The sequence below is a fragment of the Pollachius pollachius genome, assembly GCF_949987615.1.
Source record: "Pollachius pollachius genome assembly, chromosome: 12".
In the NCBI taxonomy this organism is placed as follows: Eukaryota; Metazoa; Chordata; class Actinopteri; order Gadiformes; family Gadidae; genus Pollachius; species Pollachius pollachius.
This window is the reverse complement of record NC_136945.1, coordinates 22,853,617-22,870,240: the sequence shown is the minus strand read 5'-3', so window position 1 is coordinate 22,870,240 and position 16,624 is coordinate 22,853,617. Positions and strand designations below refer to the sequence as shown.

General features: G+C 40.1%; 3 protein-coding genes across 3 annotated transcripts; 1 reads left to right on the top strand and 2 right to left on the bottom strand.

The window, feature by feature from the left end:
• Positions 1-391: 391 nt before the first annotated feature.
• LOC307083630 (transcription factor HES-5-like) lies at positions 392-1,031 on the bottom strand (the record flags this gene model as incomplete). Its single annotated transcript, XM_079747567.1, has 2 exons — positions 933-1,031; positions 392-817 (listed from the first exon to the last, which is right to left on the bottom strand). The coding sequence occupies exons 1-2, from the start codon at positions 993-995 to the stop codon at positions 392-394; spliced, it is 489 nt and encodes a 162-aa protein (XP_079603693.1). The 5' UTR covers positions 996-1,031.
• Positions 1,032-4,434: 3,403 nt separating this feature from the next.
• On the top strand, positions 4,435-5,053 carry LOC307083585 (transcription factor HES-5-like; the record flags this gene model as incomplete). Its single annotated transcript, XM_079747515.1, has 2 exons — positions 4,435-4,527; positions 4,643-5,053. The coding sequence occupies exons 1-2, from the start codon at positions 4,465-4,467 to the stop codon at positions 5,051-5,053; spliced, it is 474 nt and encodes a 157-aa protein (XP_079603641.1). The 5' UTR covers positions 4,435-4,464.
• Positions 5,054-15,605: 10,552 nt separating this feature from the next.
• LOC307083813 (transcription factor HES-5-like) lies at positions 15,606-16,210 on the bottom strand (the record flags this gene model as incomplete). The annotated part of the gene is made up of 2 exons (XM_079747808.1): positions 15,606-16,037; positions 16,148-16,210. The coding sequence occupies 2 exons, from the start codon at positions 16,208-16,210 to the stop codon at positions 15,606-15,608; spliced, it is 495 nt and encodes a 164-aa protein (XP_079603934.1).
• Positions 16,211-16,624: the final 414 nt, after the last annotated feature.

Genomic DNA, 16,624 nt, shown 5'->3' with positions numbered 1-16,624 from the left:
ATCGCAATTGTCTTTCAAATATTAAAAGCAGGACATAGCATTAAGTCTGCTATCATAGCCTACATAGGGGCCATTGCTGCATTCATAGAACACGTTTAGTCAGTAAACTAACCTCATTCGTTTGCATATTTTTGTAAACAGAATACCTAACCAATCCAAACAAAGACGCCAGGGGGCGCCAGAGGTTGCGATTCAACCAAATCCGACATATCGCTTACTTATCATGAGATTACAATTCGTTCTTGAATTTATTCTCTTGAATTAGCGTTTGTAAGCATTTTAGATGTTTGAATTTCAAACAATACAACTACATCTTAGTTGATGACTCAACAACCACTTGAGACCAACATGGTCAACATTGTAATTGCTAGTATCTCCAGTCCGTAGGTTTCTACCAGGGCCTCCACATGCCGCGGTTCACTGAACTCTTCTCTTCGGAGATGCTGGTCTTGAGTGGAGAGCTCAGCTGAAGTGCACCCGCCCCACTTAGTCTTGTTTCAGAGGATGAATCAAGGCTCTGGAAGTGATCCAACATTCTTCTGTTGGACAGTGTCTTCACCTCATCTTTCGACAGGTAATGGGCCATCTCCTGGACACACCTGGAGTGACCCCGATTGGCCGCTGATGAAGTTGAGTTTTCATGGCGGGAAAGCTGCTGTTGCCTCACAAATTCAACGGTTATCTCCAGAATGTCTGCTTTCTCCATCTTGGAGTCTGGTTCTTGTTTGAGGAACTCGGGACCCAGCAGAGACTTGAGCTGCTCAATGCTGCTGTTGATTCGCTCTCTGCGTAGCTTTTCCACCAGTGGCTTTCTGATCTGGAGAAAGAGAAGGAAATCATGAATACACTTGATCTCAACGATAGTTAAAGCACAAATAAAAGCAATGTATAACGTTTTTTAAGAGTCTGTCTAAATTGAGTCTTGAATTTACCTTGTGAGTTAGAGTCAGGTGATTCTGAGGAGAAGCCATCGCTGAAGTGATTGTAGGAGCCATGTGTGGTTCTCTGTGCTGTAGAGGTCTCTGTAGAGAGAATCTGGTCCCTCCTGCCTTCAGCCCTGCTATATATAGTCCCTAATCTCCATATGAATATGTGGGTCTTGGTCTGGTTGGAGGTTCTCACAGTCTGAACCAATCAGAGAGCTAGGGAGGACAATGAGGAACGCAGGCTGCCACATGCTGCAGGCTCTTATTGCTGGGGGACAATAGATAGATCTCAGGGGACCAGGTGGAGGACTGGGGGGTGATGGAGAGAGACTGTATGGATCTGGGAAAGTGGTGACCCTGTAGAGAGATCAGATCTGGATCCTAATGCTCGGATCAATAACATTCATTTCACTGACATGTGCTTCATCCAATCAAATTTATAGATTGTCAATGTCAACATGTAGTCAAATACATAGCTTGCAAAGAAACATTTATTTTACATTCAGAAAATATTGAATAAAATACTAATTGCAAACTTTCATTGAGCATGATTGATATTATCCATTGAATCATAGTTGTCGTTGATAATGTATGGATTCAAATTTATTGTAGGACAAGGCTTTCTTAATAAGCTGAAGCCAAACATACATATATATTAGGTCTTTGTCATTTACTATTTTCCTAAAACAAAACAAAAAACTTATATTCTATTAATCACTGAAATTCTCAAATTCATTCAATGATTGTGAATTGCTGTTAGACATTTGCCTCAATCTTATTGGAAGGACAGGTCCGGCCGTGTCTTCAGCCCATCTGTAAGGTGAGCCCATCTCTGGTTGCTAATGACCCCGGTGTCCAGATGTTCGCTCTGTGCTGGGGTGGGTACAAAGTCACCAAGAGTTTCCCACACTTGGGTCTGTGTGTGTGTGTGTGTGTGTGTGTGTGTGTGTGTGTGTGTGTGTGTGTGTGTGTGTGTGTGCGCGTGTGTGTGCGCGTGTGTGTGTGTGCTGTAGTTAATGTGTAACAACAGTGGAAGGCAGCTTTAGGTTGCCTGTGTTGTATCAGATGACAGACAGACAGACTTTGACCTCACTAAGTAGCGCCTGGAGAGAGAGAGTTAATAAAAAGAAGCTCACAATCTAACTTTATCTGCATGGCAGATTTTATGCATAGGGGATGTTTATATGTTTCACACTAACATGTGAAGTTAAATAAATATGTATGGATAAAATGTACACACAGTAAGCCTAATCAAGACTACATTTGAAATTTTAAAGAAATCACTCCAGTATATTGTTGAACATCTATGGTGTCAAGCTCATACAAGTTATAAATAAAGTTTGTTTAATATTGAGGAGAACTTCCAAATTATTCATCATTATTATTTTCAGATTAAAATATACCCTGCCTCTGGTAGACTGCATACAACATGCTCTTTGTATAATTTATATTTCATTCTTGTTCTAAATTGTATACTCAACAAACTGAAATAGCAAACAGGAATCGAATCCATAGAAATGGGTCAATTTATGTTAATTGTAATTCATTTTAGCAAAAGTATTTGTATATTTTACATTTATCTGCACGTTCATGTGATGGAATGCTACACCAAACAGGGAAGATGCATGTGACCCATTTTGCCCTTTGTGGCATGTGTTCAGGCCCACCTCTGCACTGAAGCGGCCAAAGGCTTCCGTCTGAACATCTGGCAAGTCAAGACAGCACTTGACGTGAGACCCAAAACAGTTAGCCCCAAATAAAGTAATATATTGTATTAGGCAGAAGCACTGAACGTCTGGTCCTAAGTGTGCCCGTGCCCTTTGATGGTGCTGCTGTCAGGTGCTGGTGGGGGCTGATGATTCTAATCACACTGAACTGTGACTCTGCTCTCCAGAGCTTTCCCACACTCTGCCCATTGACCCAGCCCCCAGTCAACAATAGGCGTGTGCCTTGTTTAATGCTAATTCACTCCCACACAAGCAGTTCCCAGCCATCCCCTGAGGGTGAAGTTTGTTGTTGAGGCACTTCCCAATTACGGGAGCAGTCAATACAAACATTCTGACACAAGATGCACCCTCAACCTTAGGCCAGGATTTCATCTCATTTTTATTGGTCAGGATCAAATTGAAATTAAATTTAAAAAATCCAGATGCATTTTCTTCATTGAAAAATCGCTAAACAAGATCTTTAGAGCATTTGTGCTGAACCGTTTGTTGATACATTTTAAAATGCAGATATAAATGTACACATTTACAAATAAACAATGCTACTTGTGAAAAACAAAACACAAGAAAAACAACAACCTTTCTTTTAAGCGTACCATAAAACTGAATTGCTCTGCTTCCCCCGAACCTTCTCGTCTAGGGGACCGGATCTATTGTCCGTCGGGGGGGCCTGTGAGTGAGCCTCCCCTGGTTTCCCACACTCTGTTCAATCACTGCATTCATTAGGGACAAAAGAAGTGTGTCTAGTTGCACATCACATCACGTTAGGAGCCAGTCTAGGAGTCGTGGTGTCTCACTGTCTGTGAATAAAGGTTCCCGACATCAATGGAGAGGTCGCTGTGGAATGGTGCACAGAGACGCAGTATGGAATGCAGACTCACATAAGGGATTATCTGAATGGTCTCTCTCTCCTCTGCGTTCTGTGTTCTTTATGGAACTGGGAGGGTTAGCCCCCCAAAGGAGAGGGGGGAGTCCCCAAACAAGAAAATACAAAAAATTGCGATCCTAACCAGCAAGATAAAACTGATAAAAAAAATAAAGAATTTCAGAATTCTTTCATATCCCCAAAATTATACAAAGGTCTGAAGTAGGGAGTAGTAGCAATATGTCAAAATGTATTTTTCTTCATTACTTTACATTTAAATAAAAAAAGTATTGATGTTGTGCAAATTGTAGAGGACAGGGTAGGAATTTCAAACACTATTTACGTATGAAATTTCCTACATGAAGACTAATTGTGAAATAATTTTTCAATATTTCATCAAAGAAGTACTTGAAACCAAAAATGTATTGCAAATAAGTTTGGAGCACTGCAAATTAAACCAGTAAGTCCTACAGCTACTGGAGACATCTATGAGTTCAAATTAGAAGTTAAATATCCAATAAAAACCATTACTCAAATGCAAGACTTAGTTAAACATTAAGTGTGTCTGAGACTCTTCCACGAGGGTGATTCAACTACAAGGGTGTGTTCAGTCAGACTCATTGATCCCAACAACAGGCTACAGATCTGATCTCTCTACAGGGTCACCACTTTCCCAGATCCAGACAGTCACTCTCCATCACCCCCCAGTCCTCCACCTGGTCCCCTGAGATCTATCTATTGTCCCCCAGCAATAAGAGCCTGCAGCATGTGGCAGCCTGCATTCCCTCATTGTCCTCCCTAGCTCTCTGATTGGTTCAGACTGTGAGAACCTCCAACCAGACCAAGACCCACACATTCATATGGAGATTAGGGACTATATAAAGAAGGGCTGAAGCCAGTAGGGACCATATTCTCTCTACCGAGACCTCTACAGCACAGAGAACCACACATGGCTCCTACAAACACCTCAGCAATGACTTCTCCTCAGAATCACCTGACTCTAACTCATAAGGTAAATTCAAGACTCAATTCAGACAGACTCTTAAAAAACGTTATACATTGCTTTTATTTGTGCTTTTACTATCGTTGAGATCTAGTGTATTCATGATTTCCTTCTCTTTCTCCAGATCAGAAAGCCACTGGTGGAAAAGCTACGCAGAGAGCGAATCAACAGCAGCATTGAGCAGCTCAAGTCTCTGCTGGGTCCCGAGTTCCTCAAACAAGAACCTGACTCCAAGATGGAGAAAGCAGACATTCTGGAGATGACGGTGGACTTTGTGAGACAACAGCAGCTCTATCGCCGTGGAAACTCAGTTTCATCCTCCGCCAACCAGGGCCACTCCAGGTGTGTCCAGGAGGTGGTCCACTTCCTGTCTAAGGACGAGGTGAAGACACTGTCCAACAGAAGAGTATTGAACCATTTCCAGAACCATCAGTCCTCCTCTGAACCGGACATGAAGGTCCCAGTGGGCCCAGTCAAGCCCAGTCTGGGCCAGCAGAAGACCAGGGTCAGCCAGAGCCCGTGGAGGCCGTGGTAGAGACCCGCATGTGCTCTCTGAAGGCGACCGTTGCGGTACAACCACCTAGCTCCAGACTGCTACGCTTGTTGTTTTGTTTTTCCTCATTTTTTGCTGTCAAAAAATTGCTGTCTATTACCTTTTGTGAAGGTGCCATTCAGCTGGGATTCTGTTACTGTCATATTTACAGACAGGTTCTTTCTGTTCTTATGCATCAAAATCTGATTCTTGTATTGTATTGTTTTTGGTAAATGCCAAAATCAATGTATTTTCCTCCCTATGGGAATATTGTTATAATATGAAAGCGACTGATTCTACCAGCATGTGGGTCTTTTGTTTTCTCGTTTAAAGTTGACAATGTCAAATGTTTTACAAACTGTCTGCATTTTAGTCAGACAAAGAGTTTTGTGTTTTTCTCTGTTAGGAGAAAATCACATCAAAACCAATGTGCTGTTTTATCACTCTATGAGTGAACGCACCTTTCACTTCTATGGAGAGATTGCTACTGTTATTGTTGAGTAACATGCCTTAAAATGAACGTTTTCCTTCAAAACAATTTGATGCGAATAAACACAATCATAAAAAACAACAGCACTTGGGTCCTTGTTTTTTTCTGAGAGAAAGAGAAATGCAGCAATGTCTTAAGATTCCTTAACTTCTTAGTCAATATTAAGATAATGAACACATCTCATGCTATGATGAGGGTGAATAATTTTTTTGTGAATCATCATAGAATATAAGACTTTGCTAAACTTTTTGTAAAATGGTATTATATTTATATATACAGGAACCTGCTGGAAATCAGCTTTATACTGAGCCAGGCCCGTTTTAAATTGCATCTTTGTTACCTTTCATACTTCCCTTTTCATAGAGCCACAGGGGAATAAGAAGGTTGTTATTCATTAATAGGCGGCTCTCTAGCCATAATTATACACTATCAATTCTGAATAATTATGAATTATTGAGTTTAATTGTGTCTAATTTCTCTTTTAAGGCATGAGTTGAAGCCTTAGTTACTAATTAGTTACTTTATTTTACAAACTTTATTGATGTTTTAGTCATCCTTTGATTGGATACATGGTATCTACTAACAGTATTGCTAAGAGCAAACAACATGTAAGTATTACTGAATCTCTCTCTAATTGTCAAAAACCATCAGTTTTCCTTTGATTTACATTTTAAAGAACAAAAAACATAAAACGACACTTAAAGCTACATTACACTATGTTGAATTAAAAAAGTTTATTTTTTACTTTAAGTTTACTTTGTTTAAGAACGCTTGATTCTGATTGGCTGGGAGGAGGGTATTAAACCGGCAGGTGGCCAGCTGACTTGCCGGTTCTACTTGCTGCTGACTGAGCACAGTGTCATCAGATAGTAGATCAATACGCCCCTTGTATTTTTTTTCTATCAAAGAAATTTCAAACATGAGGTCCATTGTAAAGATAAACCTTGATTAATTTTTTTTTCTAAAATGTGTCGGAAATCTATCGGAGGGTCAGTCGATACAGTTTCGCGAGCGAGATACGTTATTAAACTAGTGATCAGATTCAGCCTTGTGTGGTTGCTATAGAAACTAATTAGCTACAGCTGAGCTAACGTTATTCACCGTAGTTCTAAACATTGCAGCGTTTTAAAAATGGACGAATTCATTGTCAATTTTAATGTATTTGGAGTAGGGAAGACATTTGAGGACTGTTTAAAGAGGGACAAGGACGACGGAATGACAAAAGCAAAAGACAAGGCCCGGGGCACACGTTCCCCTCCTGACAGATGAGGAGGAATGCTCGTTTGATCGGTCGTAATTAAAGGGGTCTACTTTTTGAGGGAGATGAACTCAAAGAGAGTATACATTTAATAAGCATGCAATACGAAGAAAAAGCATAGTTATTAAAGTATTACTGAATTGTAGTATTATTGAATAGTATTATTTGAATAGTTTTACTATCTTGGCAAGCAAGAAGTAGAATAAACGGGATAATCACCGAGCGGCAGGGCAATAAACAGTTTGATACGCCCGGCTCGTGGACGGTTTACCGCCCGAGACGAACGCGGTGATTATCCCTATGAATTTACTTATTGTAGTAATAATGCACAAATAGAATTTGCTTAAATTATCTGACACGAAAGAGCAGGCAGGACACAAACAATTTGAATGTCTTGCATTTTTATTTACTCAGAAGTTGTAACAACAATGAAACAAAATTAAGTATTTTTGGTGGCAAAGAAACCGCATATATTCCAGTGACATATAGAAGGCACAAAACAGGCATCTAAATAAGGCACTATTTAGAAATGACATGCACATTTGAAGAATAAGATATGCAAATCAGTGACAAGATGATCCCAAAATCAGCAGAGGATCATTATTTGCACTATCTTGGTATTCCCACACAAATTATATCAGATTATATGTAAAGTAGGTTGCGAATAACAATGTGGAAGTCCAATTAGCTAAACAGGCAAAAGAGTATGCAAATGTTCCAGACATTTACATGTTAAAGGCATTTTTCTGGCATGGCTTAATTAAGATGGCCCTTTCAGGGCAAGGCATTCTTGAAAAGACACTTAGGCCAAACTTAAAACATAAAAATGTGTGTTCTCACAAAGAAAATAAACATTATTTCTCTCTTAGAGAAGGTCAATAGCAGTATCACTGTGTGTCATGAGGCACTTGGACAATAAGGCACTGGGAGAAAATACATTTCCTTATGAAAAGCCCATGCATAACTGCATCCACAGATGCACCAGGGGACTCCATGAAACCTTGGAGCTGCTGGTCACATGCTGAACGTGTTCTTATACAGGTCCTCGGATTTCCTTGCATATCGTTCATGTTTTTCACCATGTCGTATTCTAAAGGCACAGCGGTGCCACATCTTCATCCGACGTGGAGGACAGACGGATGAACTCTCTGGTACATCTGGAGTAGCCGCTGTGGGTCAGCAGGGCCTTCCTCACGGTGAAGAAGGACACCATCTTCTCCAAGATGTCCGACGCTGGGATTCCGTTCTGCAGGTGTTCTCCGATCAGAACCCTCAGCTTCTCCACTCCAGTGGAGCACTTTCTCTCTAGCATGTGGAGTTTACACCTGGGAGGGGAGGGAACGCCATTAGAAATGCAGAACTGAAGGCTTCAAATGTAAAAAAAACACTAATAAAACAACAACAAGAACACAATTTATCATATACTCCACTCTGATTGGCTCATATTGGCACCAGGTCAAATATAGAGCCCATCAAGGACTAATTTGAGCCAATCATAAAAGGTAGTTGATTTACCGGTGTGCAGGCCACCAGGATTAATGAATATCAATCAATTAAACATATGTTAACTAAATTTGATTCAGACCAAATCTGAAATATAAACCCTTAACTTACCGAATCTGCTGCTCCTTGATGGCGTGCTGTAGAACGATCTCTGAATACGGGGCCATTTTACAAACAAGCTCCTGATTCTGCAGTTGATCCCAAGCCTGGAGGGTCGCCTTGCTCCTGTTCTAACGCCGGTGATGTGTTGTCTCTGCTGCCTCTTCACCGCTCATTTATGCTCTTCATCCCGCCAGTCCACCTGCTGCTCAGCCAATCACAGGGCTCAGACCTGTGATTGAGCCTATTGGGACAATAGGCTGAATTCAGTAGCTGTCACACCAAACAGGTGGGATCATCTCTTCAGTATATCAAAGGTCAGCTGCAGCAATCCTGCCTGTGAAAAGGTTCTCACTGATGGGGACACAGGATAAAATGCAATCATTAGGTCTGCCATTTTACAGTATTTAGGACTCTAAAAGAACAACTGAGAACTGTACAAAAAAGGTGACACTTTTTTGTATCTTTACTTTCTTTTTTTTTATATAAAAGGTTAGGTTTAGTACATGTGTGTGCCATCTCGTCAACATGACACATATACAAACAGGCAGCAACACTTTTCAAATAAATATTTTAAAAAAGCGGTTTGGTAAGGAGAACGCTTTTATGGCAGTTCTGTCACCTCATGAGTTACCTTCGCCCGCAGCAGATGGTTGATGTGCAAAGCGCTCTCTGGCCTGAGGGGTCCGGTCCTGGGAACGGGCCCGGGGCTCAGGGAGAGCAGACACACTTCTATTGTCTGGCAGCTGAGCTGGCTGCATACACAAGTGTGGGAAGCCGTGTGTCGCCGTGGCTCCCAGCTCCGCAGAGGGAGTGGAGGGCGTGTGACGGGGGCACGCTCAGCCGCGCACGTTGGCGCTCAGAGAGCCAGCTGGGGCAGGAGGAAACGGGAGCCTGTGGTCAAAGACTGCAGCGTGTCGGACAGACGGACCTGGACATAAACCAGAATTAATCGAATGACCTGTTGTTAATGTTCTGTACATGACATACACATTATCCATCCAAATTTGTATCGAAACGTATTAGTTAAAAATATTTTTAAGCTATTGTTAATCAAAGCAGAAATTAAAGCACATAATATCTTAATCATATAAATTAAATCAAACCTGGGGCTAGTATGTATATTCTATTGTAGAGGGGAAAGAATGATTGCCTTCTCCGTGCAGAGGAAGCTGAGCTAGGATCAGGCTGATCTCTGCCCCTTTAGTTTTGTATTTATATTTCCTATGACACAATCTGCCTCATCCGTCATGCTCACCGAATGTGTTGTATCTGTGTGTTTCATTCAAGTTACTCTACTGCACGCATGATGAATCGTAGACAAATAGTAGCCTTTACTTTGATTTAAAAACAAAATGTGATTGGCCTTCCGAATAAGGCTGGGGTCAAAAAAATAAAAAGAATAAAAATAATTATTACATTATTGAATTAAAAAAATATATAAATTAGTTATGAAGAGGCCCACCGTTGTTTTTTCTTAATTGCATAACCAATCACTCAGTTTCGGCAATTATATGTTTTTACCTAATATATAAAGGAGGAGGTAGGAGGTAATCCTCCTGGTCTGACATTCTGAGGACCACGGACGATCTCACATTTTGAAGGAAAACCAGCCACGACCAGAGAAGATCACTGGACAGACCGATAGCACGCCGGACTTCACCTCCCGATAACTAAGAGAACAAAATGTTTAACCTGTTTTGTTGAGATGTAGGCTATACACTTATTTTTATAAACAATCAATTACTTTTTCAGAATGACTTGAATTTGAACCCCATGCTCACTAAACGGTGATTGTCAAACTAGATCATTTACAATTAGGCAACAACCAAACACTTATAAATTAAATTCACTATACAGTTTCGGTTAATTGGTTATCCCTAGAAGTATGTTTCTTTTTGACAATAAACTACAACTCCTACTAAATATTGTTTTTGGTTTCAGCATAACTTTACTAATGATGAACTTGCAACGGAAAGTACCGGTACCGAGTACCCTGGTGTCACGCGAGCCAAACTGGAGCGGTTAAGATGATGGATGGACGCACGGACAGATAGAGGCTTGTATTGGGAGATTCCCTCTTTAACCCCTATCAATCCCCCAGGGCAAGGATTCTAAATCTATTGTCCCACGGGGGTTCTGTGAGTGAGCTCTCACTGGTTTCCCAAACTCTCTCCATTCACTGGTCTCACTGGAGGAACAAAAGAAGTGTGTCTTATTCACGTTAGATAGCCTACAGCCACAGATTAGGGATAGGCAAAAACAAATCATCCCTGATTTTTTTTATTATATCTTGAGAAAATGTATAAGTAATTTATCTGACAGACAGCAAGGTAAAAGTAGGCCTAAAGCATCTAGGCTAGTTCAAATTAAATAACACAAAAAAAACTTGATTACTGCTGATTATTGATGACTAGACTGAACGCATTCTATCATGTCACCCATAGTAGGAAATAACAATAAAATAAATATATTATAGCCTACTATATTTTGTAATTAGTCGGATCCATTGGTCCTACAGACTGTCCGTCAAAGTATCAGCCATTGAGCCCGCCTGTCAGGCTCGCTCGCTCCAGACCACTTTACCCGGGAATCCTCAACTGATCATGACCGGTAAGCAGCTATAGGCTACATGCTAATGATGGGTCTTCTAAAATGTCTACAAAGCGAACTTTGGGCTTGAATGATACTGGCAGTAACTACGTTTCTTTTCTCCAGGATTTGTGTTTTTTTGGGCCTGAAAGGTTTTGTGTCGTGTTGTTTTGAACTTCAACTGTCGGAGGAGCGACGGGTAGCTGGACTAGGCGGGTAACTAGATGGTAACTAGACGGGTAGCTATGCATGTAACTAGACGGGTAACTAGACGGGTAACTAGGCAGGTAACTAGGCGGGTAACTAGACGGGTAACTATGCATGTAACTAGACGAGTAACTAGACGGGTAACTAGGCAGGTAACTAGGCGGGTAACTAGACGGGTAACTATGCATGTAACTAGACGGGTAACTAGGCGGGTAACTAGACGGGTAACTATGCATGTAACTAGACGGGTAACTAGACGGGTAACTAGGCGGGTAACTAGGCTAGCTACATGTCAGAGTGACGTGGCGCAGCACGGAACGTCACGCCGCAAGAAAAAGACCAAGGACGCCAAGAACAGTAAGTTTGTGTAACATTACCGTTATAACATCTGTAACACCGAGAGTGGATATTTGAATTACTAATGAAAATATATTTTGGTTAATGGGTTAGAATTGCTATTAATCACGTATAAATGTATCTTTGCTGATTATCAATGCAGAGTATGACACTATCTCCCAATGAATACAGCTAACGTCAGCTAGCCACGAAATAGCTAGACAGTTATTCATTAGCATGCTAAATAAAGCTTTACCCTAAACTGTATTGTATACTAGCGCATTAAGGACTGGCAGTGATATTACCATATTATATGTAGGCTATCTTAGTCATCGAAGCTTGCCGGTTTACACGTGGCGCAGAAATTTAGCTATGTGCGAGTATGTCGGATAACTAGGTGCAGAAGTTCATTTTCTGTAGGCCCACATGGGATTACATTTACATTTAGGGCATTTAGCAGACGCTTTTATCCAAAGCGACTTACAATAAGTGCATTTGTCATAAGAAGTGAAACAATATATCGCTGTCGGTACAGTAAATATGTTCATAGAACCAAGTGCAAGTATTACAATCGCTAGGCTAACCCATTCCCCGTGTAAAGCAATGATAGCAGCTACTGTAGATACTACACAATTAAGTACCTTGAATAAGTGCAATGTACAAGTGCCAGGACGTACAACATTCAATGGTGGCTGTGCATTGGTTTCTATGCAGAGTCGAGGTGAACTCTGAACAGGTGAGTTTTGAGTCTTTTGCGGAAGCTGGTGAGCGACTCTGCGATCCTGACATCGGTAGGGAGCTCGTTCCACTGGGATGATGGAGGAATGGTCCTGCATGCAGAGGGATGGGCTTATTACTACTGGATCTCCATCATTTGGCATGCGGATGGTATCTGAACATTATGAATGAATGCACTGAACATATGATGTATGAGGAATTTGGTAGTTTGACCCAAAATATGCCCCAAATGTAGACTCAAATTGAATATGTGTTTTCCACCTTCTTTTAAACGTCTTGTTAAAGGCAGATTTTTGCATTAATAATTGTTGTAATTTCCCATAATTCCCACTCTTAACTTAAGGGCATAATACGTCATATGTTCGATCCCAAAATCCCAAATGTTTCCAACCATTTCTAAACTCTGAGAAATCCGTACTTTTATGAATGGAAACAGGGCCGAGTGTTAACGGCCTTCAGCCCCTAACATCTGGGAAACACGGGAAACACAGAAAGGAGGAAGGAATTATTTTTTTCATTCTATGGTTTTTATTGCTGACTCGTGATGGATATTGATTATTCAATCCAATTTTCTGCCACTTCTGTTGCCGAAGCTGTCCATGTAAAGCGCAAACATACGGGTAGAACAAATGACCCAAGAAGATTATCTGACGAGGATAGATAGGAAAGGAAATATTGGTGTGGCATCCCCAAGATGGAGACCTCTAATAGACAGGTAAGAACCCATTTGGCTCGCATTATCGGAATAATAGTAACAACAATAAGTCAGCATGCAGTATATTATTTTACTATCCTCAATCAATCAAGACAATAGTGTAACAATATAATATGGTGAAAGCCAGTGCAGTTAGTCAGATTGTAAGATTCTCATGTTTCTATAAATTAGAACAAGTAACTTATTTGTATCATGTCACAGAGATGCCGCAATTTTGTGAAGAGATTCACCTCGATAACGTTACCTTAGCACCTTATGCACGGTTGTCTGTTAGTTCCTAAGTATCCCGTGCCTTAATGTTGCTATCAATGTATTTTCAGTTCGTGGCATATGCTGACCTACATTTTCTTTTACTTTGCATTGTACAGTTACCAAACAGGAGGACCATGCCCGTAAACTCTGAGCAAAATAACTCAAAGCAAAGTCTAGTCCTTTTTACCTAGCAACCTCCACAATGCACCATCTAGTGACTCACCATCAGATGGGTAAGTAATGCTGAATTATTAAAATATCACTTCTCAACTGTCTGGAGCCTAGAATTGAAGCCATTTATATTCGAGTAATGGAATAACAGGTCCTGGATAAAAGATGACGATATAAAGGTTATGTGGTGTTGGTTGTTTTAAATGAACACTAGGCTATACACAAAAGTCCTTTCGTGTCAAACAGATGGTGAAAATATTAGTTTTGATTAGGTCTCTATATATCAATGGACTCTTATATCAGAAGTTTAATATACTTCTGTCTGATTGAATAGTGGTATGGCCCTGGTCTATATTTTCTGGTCTATATTTTTAAACAGTCTTAATTTTGTAAATACTTATTCTTTCTTGGTGTCATACTATAGTTTATTACAATGTTTTTGTGCTTCTGCAATTAGAACTAAGGTTTTGGGTTAAGACCATGAGGATGGCAATGAATTCCATTGCAGGATACTTATGCATAATTAGCAAGTCAGACTGTTGCACCAGCTATGACTGTTTCAAAGCTTCTTTCTTAGCTTTCCAACTGAGTAATAACTGTTAAGTTACATACCTTATTTAGTGATATGATTTTGTATGATTGTTTTGACAACGGCTCACAGCGCAGGACTACCCAATGGCTTAATTCTCCAGGTAAAACTCATCTAACTTATAATATAAATATACGAGAAGCGTTAGTTCATTTCAAGTTTTTTATTCACACAGACATAAATCAGCAGTATAAACTTCAACTGAAGTCAAATAGAGGTGATGACACATCACAACAATAATTTGAAAAAGATCTCCAAAACACATTATACTCAAACAGAGTAGAGGGTAAACATTCAACAGTTGTCTTCATAGAAGATATAAAATGTTACAAGTAACGATATTGAGTTTACACTCAAAGCTTAACTCATAGTTTACTATGAATCAAATGTTTTAAGCTTCATAATTAAAAGAAAAGAAGAAACGGGATCATATAATTGATCAGGAATGTTTCATCGCAAAGTCATGAAGTAGGGTTACTATCCAGTTGGGATAGTAACGCTTTTCATGAATTTCATGAAAGTGAAATTAAAATATCCCCACTTGTGTGTATGAGAATAACATCATGCAATACCATCAGATAAACAGATCAGAATTCAATCGATCACAGATTACAAATCAGAGATTTGAATTACAAAAACAAAATACATCAGCACGATCATCAGCAATTCATTTTAGAGTAACAAAATGGTCCCTGAAATCGAAACAAATGCATTAAATATGCCATGTATTTCCCTTAGCAAATAAAGTTAAATATTTTCAATATCATCAAACTTTAAAGCAGCAAAAAAAAAAAAGCAGACTCCTCTGTCAGTCTGTAATAACAGACAGTGGATTAAGTACACCACAACACGTAGCAGAAACACGTGGAGGTTTTCTTCTTTTAGAAGAATGTTAAAGCACAGATTACAATTCACAGATTTAAAGTAAGAACATAAAATAGATCAATACGATAATTAGTAATTAATTATACAGTATATGTTTACTTCAATGGAAACAAATGCACTTAACATGCCCTATCTCTACATGGGAGAAAGAGGCTCAATATGTCCTGAAATAATTGCCATTAAGTTTGAACATCAAACTTTAAAGCAGCAAAAGCTCCTATGTGAGTCTGTAATAACAGACAGTTGATATAGTACACCACAACACGTAGCAGAAACACGTGGAGGTTTTCTTCTTTTAGAAGAATGTTAAAGCACAGATTACAATTCACAGATTTAAAGTAAGAACATAAAATAGATCAATACGATAATTAGTAATTAATTATACAGTATATGTTTACTTCAATGGAAACAAATGCACTTAACATGCCCTATCTCTACATGGGAGAAAGAGGCTCAATATGTCCTGAAATAATTGCCATTAAGTTTGAACATCAAACTTTAAAGTAGCAAAAGCTCCTATGTGAGTCTGTAATAACAGACAGTTGATACAGTACACTACAACACGTAGCAGTTACATATGTGGAGGTCTTCTCCTTTTAGAAGAATAACGTAATATTCGAAAATCAAACAATTTCAATATTGAGTTGATATTATACCTTGACAGCAACATGTTGTGACCAACATGGTCAATGTTGTCTGGTACCTCCAGTGTGTAGGTTTCTACCAGGGCCTCCAGATGGCGCTGTTAACTGAACTCTTCTCTTTGGTGATATTGTTCTTGAGTGGAGAGCTCAGCTGAAGTGAACCGCCCTCAGTCAGCCTTTTTTCAGAGGAGGTCCGAAGGTTCTGGAAGTGATCCAACATTCTTCTGCTGGACAGTGTCTTCACCTCATCCTTAGACAGGAAGTGGACCACCTCCTGGGCACACCTGGAGTGACCCTGGTTGGCAGCTGTTAAACCTGAGACAGAGTTTCCATGGCGAGAGAGCTGCAGTTGTCTCAGGAAGTCAACTGTCATCTCCAGAATGTCTGCTTTCTCCATCTTGGAGTCAGGTTCTTGTTTGAGGAACTCTGAACCCAGCAGAGACTTGAACTGCTCAATGCTGCTGCTGATTCGCTCTCTGCGTAGCTTTTCCACCAGTGGCTTTCTGATCTGGAGAAAGACAACGATATATATTTAATACACAAATCTCAACATGGCATCAGAATCAATGCATACTACAATTTAAGTCAAAATGTTTTTAAGTTTGTCCTTTAATTTACCTTGTGGGTCACGTTTAGGTGATCCTGGGAAGAAGTCATCGCTGAAGTGATTGTTGGAGTCATGTGTGGTTCTCTGGGCTGTAGAGGTCTCTGTAGAGAGAATCTGGTCTCTCCTGGCTTCAGCCCTGCTATATGTAGTCCCTAATCTCCATATGAATGTGTGGGTCTCGGTATGGTTGGAGGTTCTCACAGTCTGAACCAATCAGAGAGCTAGGGAGGACAATGAGGAACGCAGGCTGCCACATGCTGCAGGCTCTTATTGCTGGGGTACAATAGATAGATCTCAGGGGACCAGGTGGAGGACTGGGGGGTGATGGAGAAGAGGCTCTGTGTGGATCTGGGAAAGTGTAGAGAGATCAAATCTGTTGCATAGTGCTGGGATCAATGACTTTGATAGACTATAACTCTTTATCACGTTGCACATGTTGGAGTTGTATTGATATCATTTATAGGTTTAACATTTTTTAAACCAATATT